At 45.9% G+C, this 18,777-nt stretch overlaps 3 protein-coding genes across 5 annotated transcripts in view; all 3 read right to left on the minus strand.

Moving 5' to 3' along the window:
- Nucleotides 1-5,773, minus strand: part of CCDC32 (coiled-coil domain containing 32) — a 375,634-nt gene extending 369,861 nt beyond the window's left edge. The window contains exon 1 of the mRNA XM_076004259.1: nt 5,770-5,773. The gene's annotated coding sequence lies outside the window, so the exon portion shown is untranslated. The remainder of the gene's footprint in view (nt 1-5,769) is intronic.
- The window catches only part of RMDN3 (regulator of microtubule dynamics 3), a 230,910-nt gene extending 225,137 nt beyond the window's left edge, over nt 1-5,773 (minus strand). Inside the window, exon 1 of the mRNA XM_076004256.1 lies at nt 5,770-5,773. The gene's annotated coding sequence lies outside the window, so the exon portion shown is untranslated. The remainder of the gene's footprint in view (nt 1-5,769) is intronic.
- A 2,601-nt stretch (nt 5,774-8,374) lies between these two features.
- The window catches only part of INO80 (INO80 complex ATPase subunit), a 141,960-nt gene continuing 131,557 nt past the window's right edge, over nt 8,375-18,777 (minus strand). For 2 of the 3 annotated variants that reach the window (XM_076004255.1, XM_012766455.3), the window contains 5 exons: nt 17,791-17,879; nt 14,528-14,683; nt 14,107-14,266; nt 13,011-13,226; nt 8,375-9,980 (listed from right to left, as the gene is read on the minus strand). In XM_076004255.1, coding sequence (XP_075860370.1) covers nt 9,763-9,980; nt 13,011-13,226; nt 14,107-14,266; nt 14,528-14,683; nt 17,791-17,879 — 839 coding nt within the window. In that variant the 3' untranslated portion in view covers nt 8,375-9,762. The remainder of the gene's footprint in view (nt 9,981-13,010; nt 13,227-14,106; nt 14,267-14,527; nt 14,684-17,790; nt 17,880-18,777) is intronic. The other variant, XM_076004254.1, reaches the window with a different exon arrangement.

The raw sequence follows: 18,777 nt of genomic DNA on the forward strand, positions 1-18,777 counted from the left end.
AAATATATCTCCTCTGCTGGCCTGGACCACACAGCTAGCCCCTGAAGGCTATGCAGACCAGGGACCACCCTGCTCCATCCCTCAGGGTTGGGTCCTGGGCCTCCTCCTGACCCCAGAGCCCTGTGTCCCCAGGGAGCAAATGGCCAATCCTGGTCCAAACTAAATGGCAATTGCTGGCCAAACCTGTATAGATAGTTTCATCTTGGACAGAATCAGAGGATTTAAGGGGAGAAAACCCTAATTGTCCAGCGATAGGACAATAAAATGGGTCATCTCCCTTTGATGTCATATTTGCAGTCAGTATGAACATTTATGAATGCTTACTAATGCTAAGAAACATTTTACTTTACATAACGTTACTTTACATAACGTTATTACTGCATAGTAAGTGGGGAAAAAAGCATACAAAGTTAGATACGTAATGTGAGTACAGTCATGTCTTTTAAAAAGTATAGAAATATATCTGGAAGGAATCACAAGAAACTGTCAACACCGTTTGCTTCCCAGGACGGGAATTGGGGGCCAGAGGATGGGATGGGAGAGACATTTTCCTCTTATGCCCTTTTGTATGTTTTTGATTTTGAACTGTGCAAGTTTATTACTTATTCCTAAGTAAATAAGTAAAAAATATAAAAATGCAGATATGAAAAAGAAAGGCTTATGCACAAAGAAAAGAGGGGCTGGTACTTAGAGGCTAAGAGTACTCTTGTGGGCCATGCAGGGGGCTTCCTTTCTTTCTTTTTTTCTCCTCCACCCCCCTCCTAGTTTTTCCCGACTCCAGGAAGAACTGGGAAGAGAAGGCTAAGGGGCCTGCCATTCATTCATTCATTCATTCATTTATTTTAGATAGAGTCTCACTCTGTTGCCCAGGCTAGAGTGAGTGCCGTGGCATCAGCCTAGCTCACAGCAACCTCAATCTCCTGGGCTCAAGCGATCCTTCTGCCTCAGGCTCCGAGTAGCTGGGACTACAAGCATGCGCCATCATGCCTGTCTAATTTTTTCTCTATATATTTTTAGTTGGTCAATTAATTTTCTATTTTTAGTAGAGACGAGGTCTCGCTCAGGCTGGTTTTGAACTCCCGACCTAGAGCAATCTGCCCGCCTCAGCCTCCCAGAGTGCTAGGATTACAGGCGTGAGCCACCAAGCCCGGCTAGGGGCTGCCTTTCTACTTAGAGGAAAAGCTGGTTGTATGCCTGGGTAAACCAAAACATCAGCTTTGCATACTGGAGCAAGTTACTATCAAGGCTTAGAATATAATTTGAGGAATAAAGAAAAATACCAGCCTTAAAATATCTCTCCAAGGCCGGGCGCGGTGGCTCACGCCTGTAATCCTAGCACTCTGGGAGGCCGAGGCGGGTGTATTGCTCGAGGTCGGTAGTTCAAAACCAGCCTGAGCAAGAGCGAGACCCCATCTATACCATAAATAGAAATAAATTAATTGGCCAACTAATATATATAGAAAAAATTAGCCGGGCATGGTGGCGCATGCCTGTAGTCCCAGCTACTCGGGAGGCTAAGGTAGGAAGATCGCTTGAGCCCAGGAGATTGAGGTTGCTGTGAGCTAGGCTGACGCCACGGCACTCACTCTAGCCTGGGCAACAAAGTGAGACTCTGTCTCAAGAAAAAAAAAAATCTCTCCATAGTGTCTGAAATTGCAACCTTTGGAGTCACTCCTCTGCTTGAAGTACAGCTTCTCCAAAGTGCCCTTGATTATATTCAGAGGAAGGAGGTGTCACCACGATGTCATTTTATAACCTGAATTAAATCGAAATAGGGAGATAAGCTGTAAGAAATTTTTTTTTCATTCTTTATAAAAATTATTTTCTGCCAAACAGTCCAGGGGGAAGAAAGTTTTAATTAAGTTTTTTCTTGCTTTTGAGTTTATCTTAATTTCCCTTAAAGACACAAACTTTTTTCCTAATAGTACTTATTATAACTGTAAACTAGCACATGATCGTAGTAGCAGATTTGGAAAATACAGAATGGCATAAAGAATTTAAAAATTATTCATATCATAATTCCACCGTCCAGGAAAGTTTACTTCCTTCTGGCCCTCCCTCTTTGTGGCCCACTTTTCACCTAAGAGTATATTCTGCGTATTTTCCTATGACATCAAATATTCTTGAAAATATTTTTAGTGGCCATGTAAATTATTCCATTACACGGGTGTACAAAAATTTACTTAACCAATCCCATACGAGGCATTTGGGTTGTTGCAGTTTCTTGCTAGGTTCAATTATGCTGCCATGAACCTTTCATGTGAGTTGTGTATAACAGAAACTCCAGCTGAAATGGGTGTGAGTAAATAGGAGTTATTGGTGAAGCTCAAACTGAGAGGAAGGGAGCTTTGGGCAAGGCTCAGCCAGGCTCCTGCCCCATTGCCCTGCATCTTCTTTGCTTTTGCCCTCCTAGTTGGCAGTGGCACCCTCAGCTTGCCGCCTCTCCAGCCCCTGGGGCAATAAGCTTTCCTGGTGTTGACCACTAGGGTGGCCCCTACATTGCTCTGATTGGGCCACCTGATGCAAGGATAGCTATCAGGGAGGGAAACTAGTCCTGATGGCCTTCGGCCTGGGTTCCCTGCCCATCCTTAAGCAGGTGGTGATGATGGCAAGGTGTGTGACGTGGCGGTTGGAGGGTGCGTGAGGGGGGAATGCTGTGTGGACAGCCACGGAACACGCTCTGCAGCCTGGCAACTCAGAGTGGGTCTGCAGACCTGCAGCCTCCTTATCACCTGGGAGCTTACTGGAAATGCAGGAATCTAGGTGCCCCCCAAACCTGCTGAATCAGACTCAGCATTTTATAAGCACCCCAAGAGATTGTACCTTAAAGTTGAGACGCCCTGACGTGCAGCATCCTTGTGTAGGATCCCTGAAGGTAGAATGGCTGGATCAAACAGCATGGATTTAAAAAAAATTCTTGATACATATTGTCAAATTGCCCTATAAAAGTTCTATCACTTTTCTTTTTTTTTTTAGACAGCATCCAGTGACTGGAGAGTTCTATCACTTTTCATTCCCACCCTGGGATCTGGGTGTTAGAGATCTTATGCAATTTGGGGAAGCCCACTTTAAGAAAATGAATAAAAAATTAAGTATAAAGGTGAATATTTAGAATAACAAAAGAAAATTGAATGATACCTCAGGAATCATAAAATAACATTATTAGTTTTAATTATCAATAGGTTGAAACATATGAAACTGCCATATTTGTAAATCAAAAATGATCACATATGGAAAGAGCAATTTCATTTTGTTCAACCTACTTTTTTTTATTTTTTTTTTATTTTTTTTTATTTTTTATTTATATATATTTTTAGTTGGTCAATTAATTTATTTCTATTTTTGGTAGAGACGGGGTCTCGCTCAGGCTGGTTTCGAACTCCTGACCTTGAGCAATCCGCCCGCCTCGGCCTCCCAAAGTGCTAGGATTACAGGCGTGAGCCACCGCGCCCGGCCTGTTCAACCTACTTTTTCCCTACATTTTTGGCTACATATTTTTTTCCTTAACAACTTCATTGAAATACAATTCACATACAATTTACCTGTTAAAATGTACAATTCAGTGTCTCTTACTATATATCTACAGAAGTGTGCAGCTATAACCACAATCAGTTTTCGAACATTTTTTTTTTTTTTTTTTGAGACAGAGTCTCACTTTGTTGCCCGGGCTAGAGTGAGTGCCGTGGCGTCAGCCTAGCTCACAGCAACCTCAATCTCACTTTGTTGCCCGGGCTAGAGTGAGTGCCGTGGCGTCAGCCTAGCTCACAGCAACCTCAATCTCCTGGGCTCAAGTGATCCTTCTGCCTCAGCCTCCTGGGTAGCTGGGACTACAGGCATGTGCCACCATGCCCGGCTAATTTTTTATATATATATCAGTTGGCCAATTAATGTCTTTCTATTTTTAGTAGAGACGGGGTCTCACTCAGGCTGGTTTTGAACTCCTGACCTTGAGCAATCCGCCCGCCTGGGCCTCCCAAGAGCTAGGATTACAGGCGTGAGCCACAGCGCCCGGCCAGTTTTCGAACATTTTCATTAACGAAAAAGAAACCCCATACTGTATCATTTTTTTTTTTTTTTTTTACATCAAGTGTGCTTTATTTCCTCCACAGGTATTCTGTTAAATAAAGCACCATTTACATACTGCCAGGCCCCATACTATATCCTTACTGTTACTGCCCAATCTCCCAATCCTTGGGTAACCATGAATCTGATTTTTGTTTTTATAGATTTGCCTATTCTGGACATTTCATAATCATGTAACATGTGGTCTTTTGTGTCTGGCTTCTGGTCTTTGAGACCACTCCTTTCATTTTCCTTGCTCCCACTAAAATCTGATTACATTTGCTTACATTGCCTTCAGATTGAATTCCAAGAGTGAGCATGCACTAGTCTATTGCCTAGACCCCTTGGCAGAGCTTTTTTTTTTTTTTGAGACAGAGTCTCACTTTGTTGCCCAGGCTAGAGTGAGTGCCGTGGCGTCAGCCTAGCTCACAGCAACCTCATACTCCTGGGCTCAAGCAATCCTGCTGCCTCAGCCTCCCGAGTAGCTGGGACTACAGGCATGTGCCACTATGCCTGGTTAATTTTTTCTATATATATTAGTTAGCCAATTAATTTTTTTCTATTTATAGTAGAGACAGGGGTCTTGCTCTTGCTCAGGCTGGTTTTGAACTCCTGACTTCGAGCAATCCGCCTGCCTCGGCCTCCCAGAGTGCTAGGATTATAGGTGTGAGCCACCTCGCCCGGCCTGGCAGAGCTATTTCTAGGTGTGTAGGTTCATCGATACATTTTTTGTGTGTTTTTAGGAAAAAAACCAAAGGAATAAAATAAAAATCAATAAATTTTATTGAACAGATTCAAACCAGAACACACCTATCCAGAGCACTTTACTTACCCAGAACTCAGGTACTGGGGTCGAGGCAGGAGCATGCACTGTAGCTCAATTGCTTAATTCCTAGGAAGCACCAGTTTCCCTTTTGTAGTTCTTTGGTTGAGAAAGTCTGAGTTAGGTAAAATGGTTTCCGAACCCCCAGGATCTGGGCTGAGGACAAACCAAGACTGCTGAAAGCGAACTGCACTGACAATCCACTGGATTCCAACTCTCTCCCATTCCTCCCTCCTACCGCCCTCCTCAGAAAGTCTCAGGCAAGAGGCACCATCTCTTCAGGGGTGCAAGGCATGGAGCTGCCTGAGGTTTTCTGGGAGCCCTCACCTGGGAAATGGGAGGGGAGCCCCTTTCCTCTTCTCTGGCAGCCAGGAATAGCTGTGGGGCGGGCCTCTGACGCAGAGTGGGGATTTGGGCTGCTCTGGGCTGTGTGCTGCCCGTGGTGGGGGGTAAGACATTCTGGGCTGCAGCTGGGCATTCTTTCCCAGAGAGCTGCTTTTGTGGGCCTTCGGCTAGGCAAGCTTAGAAAATTCCCTTCTCCTACAACTTGAACCTGTGCTCCTGCTTTCCTCTTCCCTGAGGCTGCTGCAGCCTAATCCCCAGTACTGGTCAGACACAAGAGAGGCCACCTGGTCCTTGTGCAAGCATTCATTCTCAGCTTTGGATCCCAGGACAAAGACATCTCAAGCGGCACAGAGCACAGGCCCAGGCCCTGCAGGCGCTCACAGATACACCTCTGCCAGTCTTTTTGCAAGAAACTCTTAGCTCCCTGGAAGGAAGAGGATACGAGTCAGGGAGTCTCTCACTCAGGACTCACTTGAGGTGCCAGGAACTGCAGACTTGGGACTCTGAGACCTGTGAAATATTTCTTAAGCTTTGTAACTCCCCATGTACAGTACTATTTTTACCTGGTGTCCTTGTTTGGAAGAGCAAGAAAACCCTTAATTAAAAAAAAAAAAGTAAGATGCTCATTTTTGGCAGCAGTTTGGTGAAAACAAGGAGTATTCCCCCCAGCAGCTTGCTATGGGGAGGGGAAAATGGAGCGAGAATGTGGTGGTAGCAATTTTGAAGAGGAAAGGGAAGCCAGCTAAGTTCCAGGACCTGAAGCAAGAAAGAAGTGGGAGCACAGGAACAGACCAGGGGCCTGGTGATAAGGGAGGCACTCTGCTTCCTCAGAGTTCCTAACAACCAGGAAGTGGGCCTCAAGCATGTCTTCCCTCTTCCTCCCCTTCCTCCCACCTCCTCTTACACCCAGTCCTGGGTACTGTCACTGGCAATCAGCATCTCCATAGCCTGGTCCCGGGGCTATTTGCCCCAGATACTTCCTGGGTGGCAAATGGGTGGGTCATCCCCAGAGGGCTGAAATAGCCCAAACTCTTGCAACAGTCCTCAGGTGTCTCTGCCGCCCCAGGCAGATACTTTTCTTAGCATCATTTACTACCATATAGCAAGTATGTGGGGAACTGGGCACACATTTTCAAGCTAGATGCTGTGTTCTCTAGAACAAGACATGCACGTCCACCCCTTCCACATCTCATGGTTTGAATGTCATCATGAAGATGGCTGAATTGGGCAGCCAGCAGTAACCATAGCTGCTCCCAAATCGCAGGGATTCCCCACACCCTAGCAGTCTCAGAGAAGCATGGGAGAGCAGCCAAATGTCTCCATGCCCCTGAGAAGAGTTCAGGAACTAGTTAAGGAAGCTGACTAACCTGGAAGGAGTGTGCTGGTCATGCTAAGAGGACACCCTGCACAGGAAACAGTGAGTCCATGGGTCATAGATGCTCTATAGTGAATGACAGCAATCAAAGACAGGTTGCGTTTTTGGTAGAGGCCACAAAGGAGGGGGACAGTAGCAAATCAGAGAACTGTCAAACTTAACATGCTCAACAGAGGCACTAGCCAGGAGAGAAGGATGGAGAAAATGTATGAACTGACAGTTTTAAAATGAGGAAAAAAACAAAACAAAAAAACCAAAACCTAAGAAAACATGTATATGGGGCTGAATTTTCCTAGAATGCTAGGATTTCATTTTCTGTCATCAGGTGAATTAAGGTGAGCAATAGAAAAAATAAAGTAGTATTTCCTGCAAAGGGCTTCCTGGCTGTGGTGGGGACATACAGGCGAAGATTAGAGTTTCTTGTGACTGGCAAGGCTGGAATGTACTATAGGGCCTTGTGAGTCCAGGTGTGTCTGAGGACTAGCAGCTCAGCCTTCACCTGGGATCTGGTCAGAAATTTAGTCTTGGCCAGGCACGGCTCACGCCTTTAATCCTAGCACTCTGGGAGGCTGAGGCAGTAGTAGGATTGCTTTATGTCAGGAGTTCGAGACCAGCCTCAGCAAGAGCAAGACCCCGTTCCTACTAAAAATAGAAAGAAATCTGCTGGACAACTAAAAATAGAAAAAACTAGCCAGGCATGGTAGCGTACACTTGTAGTCCCAGCAACTCACGAGGCTGAGACAGGAGGATCTCCTGAGCCCAGGAGTTTGAGGTTGCTGTGAGCTAGGCTGATGCCACAGTACTCCACCCAGGGCAACAGAGTGGGGCTGTCTCAAAAAAAAGAAGAAATAAAAGAAGTTTAGTTTCAAGTCACACCCTAGACTTTAGGAAACAAACCTGCATTTTCAGATCCTAAGGTGATTCATATACATATTAAAGTTTGAGAAGCATTGCCTTAAGGGATGATTCAGAAGGTTTCAAACTATTTATTTTTAAATGCAAAAATCTTTACATAGCAAGTAAAGACAGAGCTAAGTTCTGATGTTGGTTAGTTTGGTGTGAAGCCTTGGTCAAGTTTAGCTGCAGAGTATCTGATAAATGCTTCTGGAGATCAATGAAATGAAGAAAGGCTGACCCTTGTGACTGCAGGTCACAAGCAATAGCTGCCCAGGAGCTGGCCCACCCTGATCAACAGTGTGCAGGGTGAGCACGGCTAGGGAGGCCACAGCCAGCACACTTGGGAACAGCACGAGCCCTGCTCACAGATGACGCAAGAGCCTATCGTGTTTGGCTCAGAGAAACACTGGGTGCCAGTTCAGGCTGCCAGTCCTGTTTTCCAAGCGAGGATGTCTTTCGAATCCCTAGGAACATATTTCACTGTTTTCTTTCATGATTCTTACGAGTACACTAACTTGCAGAACAGTCAGTGTTACGATTACCACTATGTAACTTTACTTAATGGTGGGCCGGGCCAGGCCAGGCTGCCCACGCCTAGGTCCTGAGTCATAAAGAGCCCACACCCAAAGGCCTAGGCTGCCACATGCCAGGCACTTGGTCAAGCCTTCTCTCTGATGGCTGGAGGCAAATTCCTAAGCCTAATTCATTCTGCCATTGAGGAAACACCCACAGCCACCCCCTTGTCCCACCCATTCTCTCTCTGGTCACAGGAACAAGGCTAGGGCTCTGCTTTCCCTTTGTCCCGCCACGTCCACCAAGGGCCCTACTTTGCCTCCAAGGAGAAGCAGCTGCAAAGACCACAGACACCCCAATTTACATAAAATTATCTCACTCCATTTTATTTAAGATTTTTTTTTATCCAGTTAGTAAAAGAAAGATGTGTCTCTCTTTATACATATGTACAAGTTCAGTTATAAAAATAGACAGCACATTCAAAGAGAAAAAAGGCTTGGCATTTTTCTGATTCCCTCTAAATAGCATCTGTACACAGGAGTCTGGGTTTGGGCAGGGGAATCTTAATGATTTAAATTAAATGATTCCCCTACAACCCCTCCTCCCAAAAAAAAGTTTTAAAAATCAATCTGTCTAAACTCAATTCCGCGATTTTCAGGTGTGCAAATTAGAGGCTGGCCCGCCCGGAAGCACCTGCTCCACCAGGGACATGAGGCAGGCCGGCAGAAACACCTCCCATGCAAACGCTGTCCCTCTGCCTGTGCTGGAGGGCGCAAGCTCAGGCCCCTGGGGCTGGGGCTGGGAGGGCCTGTGCCCAGCTTGCCCTCTCTCTCCACCCTCTCTCCCTCACTTCTGCTGTCCCTTCCTTTCTCAGTGCAATACAGACAGTGCATACAGCCAAGCAGGGGGCTGAAGGGCAGGAGCAGGGAAACTGTGCATTCAGGATGGACAAAGGGGAGTCTACAAGAGGGGCAGTGAGGATGTCCTGCTGATTGAGGTGGCTCCTGGTCTCTTTACTGGCTTCTAGGAGTCCCTTGGGTGGGAGCTGCTGCTACTGTTGCTGGTAGGACCTGAAGGTTCTCTGGTGTGAACCATGCAGGGCAGGGGAGGCAATACTGGGAACATGACCGCCTGTGGGTACGCTTCCTCTAGCCTCTGCCATCCTTATTAGCCACTACCTTCTCTCGCATTCACTATTCTCTTTAATGATGACACTCTGGCAAATAGTGTTTGGAGACTGGGGAGCTGCCCAAAGGCTGTGGATGCCAGGTACATGATCTCCTCCCTTCCTAACCTTACAGGAAATCATCACAACCTCAGGAGAAGTCTCCACCATGGAAGGCTCTTCACAGTACCTGTGGAGCCTTTGCAAGGGACGTGGTCAGAGCCAAAGAGTGGAATGAGGATGGAGACAGTGTGCCTGAGCATCTAAAGGGGGCTATCACGTCAGGCCCTTCCCTGGTAAGAGGTTTAAGACTTGGCTATACAGTTCGTCTGAGATGCTGCGGGGCTGATCCCTGTCCTGGGCCTTCCTCCTATAGGTAGGTATCTCATACACTCCTTTTGAGACACATGTGATGAAAGTGCTCACACCAACCACCCGCCCATTTTCCCTTGCCACACTGGACATCTCTGCCCTCTGACTCAGGATGTTAAGATGCTGCGCTAGGCAAGCCATCCAAAGACGATTTGCAGGCCGGGACTCTAGACCTTGGTTTGGTTGAAGGAAGTCGGAGGGTCCAGATGGTTACCGTCCTCCAGACGGATTGGTGCCTTTGCCCTGCTTCCGGACCACGGAGTCTGAGGCTAGGCTGCTGGTCATGTGGAGGTTCTTGGGGGTCCCAGGAACATTATTTCCTTTGCTCAAAGGGGAACTCAAAGGAGAAGAGGCGCTTGAAGGTCCAAAGTCAGCAAGGCCAGCAGGCCGAACAAGGGATGTCTGCAGAGGGCTGCTGGCGGAGATTCCTGTGGGGATGGAGAAAGAGACAGGAGTGTAAGCGCCAGTGGTGCGTGAGCTTCCTTGGAGCCTGTGGTCTTGGTAAGCAGCGCCTAGGCTGGAGGACAGGTGGTGGAGAATCCCTCCCTGCTACTCCTTGCCAACCTCTTCCTGGCATGTGTACTTGCTCTTCCTATCAACTGTCTTTTCAGAAAGGGGTATGGGGTTTTTAAGAGAAAATGACATCTGCCTGGCCCTCTCCATATTACTTCATCCACAGAGAGTCAAATGTTCATCTTGGCATTCTGGATAGTGCACACACAATTTGGGACACCAAGGCTTGTGTGTGAGAGCTGTAACTTAACAGGCACCAATGTGTTTTTCTTTTCTTTTTCTTAGGACATCCCTGGTGATTAGCGGTTTTCTTCTTAATTTCATAGAAGATGTTTCCTACTCCCGAGTAAGCCTGGCCACTCTCTACCCTGTGTCTACACTCATGCAGTTCTACAGTGGCCGTGGCCACTCCCGCTCTCCGAGCTATACCACTGCAAGAACGCAGTTCAAATCCCTCATCTAGTGATGACTCCCTGGGCAACAGTGAACTTTCCTTTTTTCTAGTATGAGCCAGCCAAATCTACTTATGTTGCCTAAGACAATTCCTCAACTCTTTCTTGTGTAAAAGAATGCTACATGCTTAGTGGGTGGACATGCCTTTCTCCTCCTCATCCACAGTGGAACTGCGGATAACCTCTAAACCCCTCCCCACTTCCCTCGCTTCCCACTCCAGTTGCCAAGCCTGGCTGATTTTTCTCAGTGCTGCTGTACCCTCTTTGTCTCCTTCCCCTCCTGATCCCTTTGCAGTCAGGTTCCTAGGAGAAACCCTGATGAGTGTCATGCTCGGCCCCATCTATGGGTGAGACCCTGCAACAGCAGCCTTGACTACTGGCATGATTATTGCTCTCCAAGGATGTGATGAGTTGGCAAAGGGTTAAGAAACACTGGGCTAGGCTATTATAATTCATATTTCCTGGATGAACCAATAATGTAAGCTGAGATTCCTGTAGTAGGTGAAAGGGGAGGTAAAGTAACATTTACTGAGCACATACTACAGGCCAAGTACTTTCTATTTGAGAATGCCTTTACTTGCCACAGTAATTGATACTAGCTCACATTTTGAATGGGGAGACAGGTCTGTAAATGGGCTCTCTCTTTCTCACTACGCTCAGATGTCCCATATCCATGGCTACCATCATTGTTTATATGTCACGGTCACAACAGCCACTTCCCTTCTCAAACTGTCTGCAGGCCCTTGCTGTATTCCTGCTAGGGTCCTGTCCATCAGGTCTTGCCATGTCTTTCGCCTTGACATCCACCTTCTCTTCATTGCAACCTGGCTGACCTGCTTGGTGACCCTATTGCCTCTGTCACCAGTTGAAATCCTTCCTCATCCTTTTCCTTTTTGCTTTTTCGAGATAAGAGTCTCACTCTGTTGCCCTAGCTAGAGTGCCGTGGCATCAGCCTGGCTCACAGCAATCTCAAACTTCTGGGCTCGATCCTTCTGCCTCAGCCTCCCAAGTAGCTGGGACTACAGGCATGTAGCACCATGCCCAGCTAATTTTTTCTAAATATATATTTTAGTTGGCCAATTAATTTCTTTCTATTTTTGGTAGAGACGAGGTCTCACTCTTGCTCAGGCTGGTTTCGAACTCCTGACCTTGAGGGATCCTCCCACCTCGGCCTCCTAGAGTGCTAAGATAATAGGCGTGAGCCACCCCACTCAGCTATCCTTTTCCTTTTTGAAAAAGGTTGCTTGGCAACCTTATCAGCAGATCCATGGTTCCTCCGCCTCCTGACCTACAACCGCAGCCAAACCTCCCCTCTTTTTCCCCACATCTGTATGCTGCCGTGTATGGCTGTTGAACATACTGCACACACAGCTTCCCCTTCTCATTTCTATAATACACACAGGAGCAGAGTCCATGTGTTATATTCCATATTCCTATGCATACAGCAGGTGTGTTAATACCTAAGGTGATCGATCATCACATAGCTACATGAATGTTAACTATGAGTGTGGATTACTGAAATGTACCTCAGAAAAAAACTAGGAAGAAAAATAAAATCGATTTTTTTTTTTTTTGAGACAGGGTCTCACTTTGTTGCCCAGGCTAGAGTGAGTGCCGTGGCGTCATCCTAGCTCACAGCAACCTCAAACTCCTGGGCTCAAGCAATCCTGCTGCCTCAGCCTCCCAAGTAGCTGGGACTACAGGCATGTGCCACCATGCCCGGCTAATTTTTTCTATATATATATTACTTGGCCAATTAATTTCTTTTTATTTATAGTAGAGATGGGGTCTTGCTCTTGCTCAGGCCGGTTTCGAACTCCTGACCTCGAGCAATCTGCCCGCCTTGGCCTCCCAGAGTGCTAGGATTACAGGCGTGAGCCACTATGCCCGGCCAAAATCAATTTTCTTTTTTTTTTTTTTTTTGAGACAGAGTCTCACTTGTTTCCCAGGCTAGAGTGAGTGCCGTGGCGTCAGCCTAGCTCACAGCAACCTCAAACTCCTGGGCTCAAGCGATCCTCCTGCCTCAGCCTCCGGAGAAGCTGGGACTACAGGCATGCGCCACCATGCCCGGCTAATTTTTTCTATATATATTAGTTGGCCAATTAATTTCTTTCTATTTATAGTAGAGACGAGGTCTCGCTCTTGCTCAGGCTGGTTTTGAACTCCTGACCTCAAGCAATCCGCCCGTCTCGGCCTCCCAGAGAGCTAGGATTACAAGCGTGAGCCACCGCGCCCGGCCCAAAATCAATTTTCAAAAGGAAGAAAAACTCTGAATGTCTAAAGTAATATAGCCCACAATTCAGCACTTTTTTCACAGCGACTTCCAGTTCAAAGGTGGCACTGTACCAAGTCATGAGGTCAAGGGGAGAATCAAGATTGCTCAATGCAAAGAAGCAGAACCTCAATCTGGGCTCTGGGAAGAAGCTTCCTGGCCTAAGAGTTTCCATGATCTACCTGGCAGAACAAGCCTAAAGCCACCCGGGGCCTCCGCACCTTTAGACACGTTGTACCCGTACGCAGCATAGGCAGCTGCAGAGGCTGCTGCAGCCCCTGCTTTGGCTCCTGCCATTGCGGCGGCACTGCCCGCCGTGGACTTCCGGCTTCGGCCCTTCCCTGCTCCTTTGGCTGTGCTTCCTGAACCTTTGGGGCGGCCCCGGCTTCGGGCTGAGTGACCACGTCCTGCAGCTGGCATTTCCTGAATGGAAATTCCTGTGGGAACAAACAGGCCAAAAGGAAAAAAAATTAATCTCTTCAAAATGTTAACATAATCTTTCCCTGACAGGGAAAGCTGGCTCTCAGGGTGTTTGTTTAAGGACCCCTGAGGAGGTCTATGTCTCCATTCAATGGCTAGGCCACTGAGTCACACAAAGCTGCTAAGAATTCTAAATACCTAAAGCATCCTTACTCCTCACACCACTTTTCATTGTAAAGAGTGGTCTTATTAACTCCCGGAACTTCTTCTTTAGACTAATCTGTTATTAATTGAACCTCAGGGATTTACTACCTGGGATTTACCTGCACACTCTAATGTGCTCCTGTCTTGAAGAGTCAACTGTCACTCCCCAGTTTTAAACTTAGAACACCCCAAGAAAGAGCAGCAACACCGTTCCCCATACAACAAACTGAGGAAAGGCCCAAAAAAGGTAACTTTAATTAAAAACTTGATAGGGACGACTGGAAAACAAACAAGTTTTAAATCTTTACAAAGTTCTTACTTTGCTTCTTCTAAACCAGGCGTCCTCAAACTACAGCCCTCGGGCCACCTAGCACATTTATCCAGCCCTCCGGGTGTTTTTGCTGCCACTGCCTGTCCTGCTTAGCAGCCGACTCGTTCCAGGCCCACAGTGCATACTCTCCAACAGTCTGAGGGACAGTGAACTGGCCCCCTACACACCTTCTCTTTCTTCCTTTCACTTGACAGAGCTATTGAAAGAATAAGCCTACAAAAATATTTTTGCTCCATTCTACTCTTCTCTGAAGAAAGAAGAAAATGCCATAATTGTAGAAGCAATCAGGACCTTCCCCACCACCACTCCAGTGCTGGGTAGTGGACCAGGCCCAACCTGGAAGACACAGCAGCAGCACTTACCGTTTACGGTATCTGAGACAGAGCCTGTTATGGATGCAGGAGAGTTGGTGGCTCGAGACTGAGGGGCTGAGGAGGCTGGGTCATCCACGATGACCAGCATGTCACTGCTGCTCTCGTCAGGGGGAATGGAGCCAGTGTGCAGCTCACTGCTGATGGAGATCTGGAAAAGGAAGGGTTGAGACCACTGCTACTCCCAGTACCCATTGTTCATGGCCTTGAACCTATGTAAGAACATGTATCACAGTTGAGGCTAGATCCACCTTCTCTGGCTCCCAAGAAGCCAACTTGTCCCCCCTTGCTTTTCTCCATATGGATTCCTATGCAACGCTCTTCTATTAAGGCAGGAGGACTGCAGGAGAAGCAAGGCTGCCCAGCAGAGTGTCCCTAGTATAAGGTCAGGACACAGTCCCCACTGCCTCACCTCACTGAAAGGGCTAGGCATGGCCGAGTCCACGCTAATGAAGGAGTCATCCCCGTCAGCAGAGAGGTTGGAGTTATCAGCCGAGGGAACAAATGGGATCACCAGGTTCACACCTTCTTTTCTCCTCTTCCCATCCAATTCATCTTCCTTTTTCTTCTGGGAACACAGATTGGGAAAAATGGAAAAAGTATGAGGATGCACTCTCAAGAGAAAGTGGGATTAAGGAAGAAAAGAATAACAGAGATTGTATTTTTTACTTTATAAACATCTCAATTAGCATATTTTTTCATCTGTTTTTTTTTTCTTCTTTTTTATTTCAGCATATTATGGGGGAACAAATGTTTAGTTTACGTATATTGCTCTTGCCCAACCCGAGTCAGAGCTTCAAGCGTGTCCATCCCCCAGACGGTGCACACTGCACCCATTAGGTGTGTATATTCAATTAGCATATTTTTAAGGAATAAAAACCTCCTAAAGAAGAATGATGGCTTTATGAGAGCTCATGTGTATTTTGTGAGACCCCATTTTTACAAAATATAGAAAAATTAGCCAGGCATAGTAGCATGGACCTGTAGTCACAGCTACTCAGGAGGCTGAGGCAGGAGGATTGCTTGAGCCCAAGAGTTTGAGGTTGCTGTGAGCTATGATGATGCCACTGCACTTTACCCAGGAGACAGAGCAAGACCCTGTCTCAAAAACAACAACAAAAAAATCAAACCCAATCCTGGTAGGGCAAGGGGTATGGCCAGCCTCTGGTACATCAAGCTACATCACTTACAGGGGCTGAATGAATGTAGTTTCACAAAAGATTGCAGTGCTGTCAACGTATTTTCTGCACATCTTTTTTTTTTTTTCTTGAGATAGAGTCTCACTCTGTTGCCTGAGCTAGAGTGCCATGGTGTCGTCAGCCTAGCTCACAGCAACCTCAAACTCCTGGGCTCAAGCGATCCTTCTGCCTCAGCCTCTCAAGTAGCTGGAACTACAGGCATGCACCACCATGCCCGGTTAATTTTTTCTATATATTTTTAGCTGGCCAATTAATTTCTTTCTATTTTTAGTAGAGACGGGGCTTTGCTCTTGCTCAGGCTGGTTTCGAACTCCTGACCTTGAGTGATCTGCCTGCCTTGGCCTCCCAGAGTGCTAGGATTATAGGTGTGAGCTACCATGCCCGGCTTCATCCTTTTTTTTCCAAAAGACTGATTTTTTAGAGCAGTTTCACAGCAAAATGGAGAGCATGCATATCTACTTTTTCTCTGCATGTTTTAAATATGCAAGAGGAGAATGAAGAGCCTTATTCCCAAGGAATAATGGAGTTCCTCTGTCACTATTTCCTCAAATTACACAAACTCTTCTGGGTTGAGTGACTGAGCTACACTAAGCAGTTCTAAATCAATTCAGTAAGGCTCTGTCACAGTTTAGGGACCTGAAATCATAGAATGAGCTATGATACATGTGGGAATCTCATTCACCCAATGTACCACTGCATTTTTATCTATAATATGGTTAATATGCCATGTCTTTGTGCAATTTATAGCATCACTGGGCATTTATTATTCTATGCTTAGAGCAGAGATAGTATCTGATGCAAAAAACTATTAAACCCTACAATGTTCTATGTTAGAAAACCGTCTTTTCTTCGATATTATTTCTGAATATTAAAGCTATTTTATTTTAAACAGTAGTAAGTAATGGGTTAGATATTTGAGGGTGGAATAATAAAAGAGCCTGGGGAAATGGATAGAGATGGCAGCACAGGCTAGAAGCATTTTTTTTTTTTTTTTGAGACAGAGTCTTACTCTGTTGCCCCAGCTAGAGTACAGTGGCATTCTCATAGCTCACAGCAACCTCAAACTCCTGGGGGCTCAAGCAATCTTCCCACCTCAGCCTCAGTAGCTGGGACTATTAGTATGCACCACTATGCCTAGATAATTTTTTTATTTTTGTATAGAAGGGGTCTCACTCTTGCTCAGGCTGGTCTCAAACTCCTGGCCTCAAGCAATCCTCCCACCTTGGCCTCCCAGAGTGCTGGGATTACAGGCGTGAGCCACCACACCTGAGCGGATTTTGATCCTTCATTCATAGGATTTTTCAACTTTGTAAATGACATGATTTCTATCAGGTATAGCTAGAAACAGTTCTGCTTAGAGGAGGTCTGAGGATGTACATTTTGCAACAGGAACAGCTGGTACATCTATTGGAAGATGATGATATAATACAGACAGGCGCTTAGGCAGCTGACCATCAAAGCCATACAGGCAAAATGCCATGAGGTCCAGTACAAGTGTGGGCAAAGGGAAGAAGCTGACCTCCACTTAAAAGCAGAACCGGTCTAAACATGTAGCACATAATAGGTTTCAGGTAAACCAAACAGGCCAGGAAAATGGGGCACAAACAAGGATGGGATTTGAGGGATCAGAGCTATGGAGATACTTGAAGCTCAGGTGACTATCTTGTTTAAGATCAGGAGCCCAACCAGGGCTGGTAAAGATGGGATGGGTAATATAACCCAAAGGTAAGCCAAACCCACTAGAACAAGTTAGCACTCTCAAGCAGATAGTAAAATGGTACCAAACCACAGCCTGTAGGCATAATATGTCTGGAACCTCGTCAGTGCTAATGGGCTGACCCCTGAAATAAGAATAAGTCCTGACAGCCTCACTTCCCAATTGCATGTCAATAAAGACCAGGGATAAGAATTACTGATGTAATACTTTAGTAGAAACAGCAAAATGGAGAGAAATAACATCCCACTTTGTAGCTAGCCTGGTAGGCTCAAGCAGGAAAAGTCAGAAAGGAGACAAAAGGCAGCTCAAGTCTTTGGAGTGAACTGGATAAAAAAAGATGATCAGACTGGCCAGAGATTTATTTTTCCAGTGGTAGGAGACACTGAATGATATACTAGCAGAATTATGGTAGAAGGATTAAATCTCATGACCTCTTAGGCCCTTTCTAAGATTTTACAGAATCTAATAATATATATAAATAATATCCATCTTACCCATACTTTAGCCTTGTGCTTTGTAATAGCCCTGAAAAATGGTTTCCATAATTAAACTGTGACCACTGAAAGGGGGTGTGTGTAGGGAGTACATATTTACCAAGGCTGCATTTCTTCTGATCAAACATAAGTCATCCCAGAACTGCAACTAATCACACACAGCTGGAGCTGGATGCCAACCAATAACCAAGATAACAAGCCATGTACCCCAAAGCCTTTTCTGTAAGCACCCCATGCCCCACCAGCCACCCCAGGCTGAATGTACCTTCTCTGCATACTTTTCCCTCTTACGCTTGCGCTCTTTCACTCGGTTGCTTTCCTCCTGCTGCCGTTTCTCTTCCTGTCGCAGTCTCACTACCAAGAAAATAAAAAAAAGATCTGATGAAGTACTTGTGGAAATCATGATCTTCATTCTCTGAAATTAAGGTGGCCATATACTCTGATGTTTATGTTCTAAGATATGATTTCTATCTATTTAAGGCGGATAACTGGTAGTTTTCTAACGTTGAGAAAGAACAGAGTTCTCGGATTCCTAATAGGTTTTATGTTTAAACTGAGATTCCATTTAATTATTATGGGCCTTTTCTTGCCTTGTCTTTCCCCTTTTTTATTTCCAGCCTCTTACTATCTCTGCTTTGCACAGATAGAGTATAGTTACAGAGTTCTGAAAGGCTTCCAGAAGGTGCTGGCAAATGTGAACTTGTTTTCTGGATGTGATGCTATGGAAGTCCTCAGAGGCTCACAGGATAAATCCAAACTCAGTATTTTTAAAAGTCAGAGAGGCGTGGGAGAAGGGTCAGCATGGCTATAGCAGTGTGCTTCTCTAACTTCTCCACACAAATATTTCTGCTGAGGAGTCAGGTATAGCTTTCCTTGAGCAAACTAAAAGTTATGTGAAGTCATACTTACTTTTAAAACATAAATTTTGCCTTTTCTACAACACATTCTTCTTTCTTTTTTTTTTTTTTTTTTTTTGAGACAGAGTCTCGCTTTGTTGCCTAGGCTAGTATGAGTGCCGTGGCATCAGCCTAGCTCACAGCAACCTCAAACTCCCGGGCTCAAGCAATCCTTCCGCCTCAGCCTCCCAAGTGGCTGGGACTACAGGCATGCGCCACCATGCCCGGCTAATTTTTTCTATATATATTATTTGGCCAATTAATTTCTTTCTATTTATAGTAGAGACGGGGTCTCGCTCTTGCTCAGGCTGGTTTCGAACTCCTGACCTCGAGCAATCCGCCCACCTCGGCCTCCC

Source organism: Microcebus murinus, chromosome 6 (genome assembly GCF_040939455.1).
Source record: "Microcebus murinus isolate Inina chromosome 6, M.murinus_Inina_mat1.0, whole genome shotgun sequence".
Taxonomy (NCBI): Eukaryota; Metazoa; Chordata; class Mammalia; order Primates; family Cheirogaleidae; genus Microcebus; species Microcebus murinus.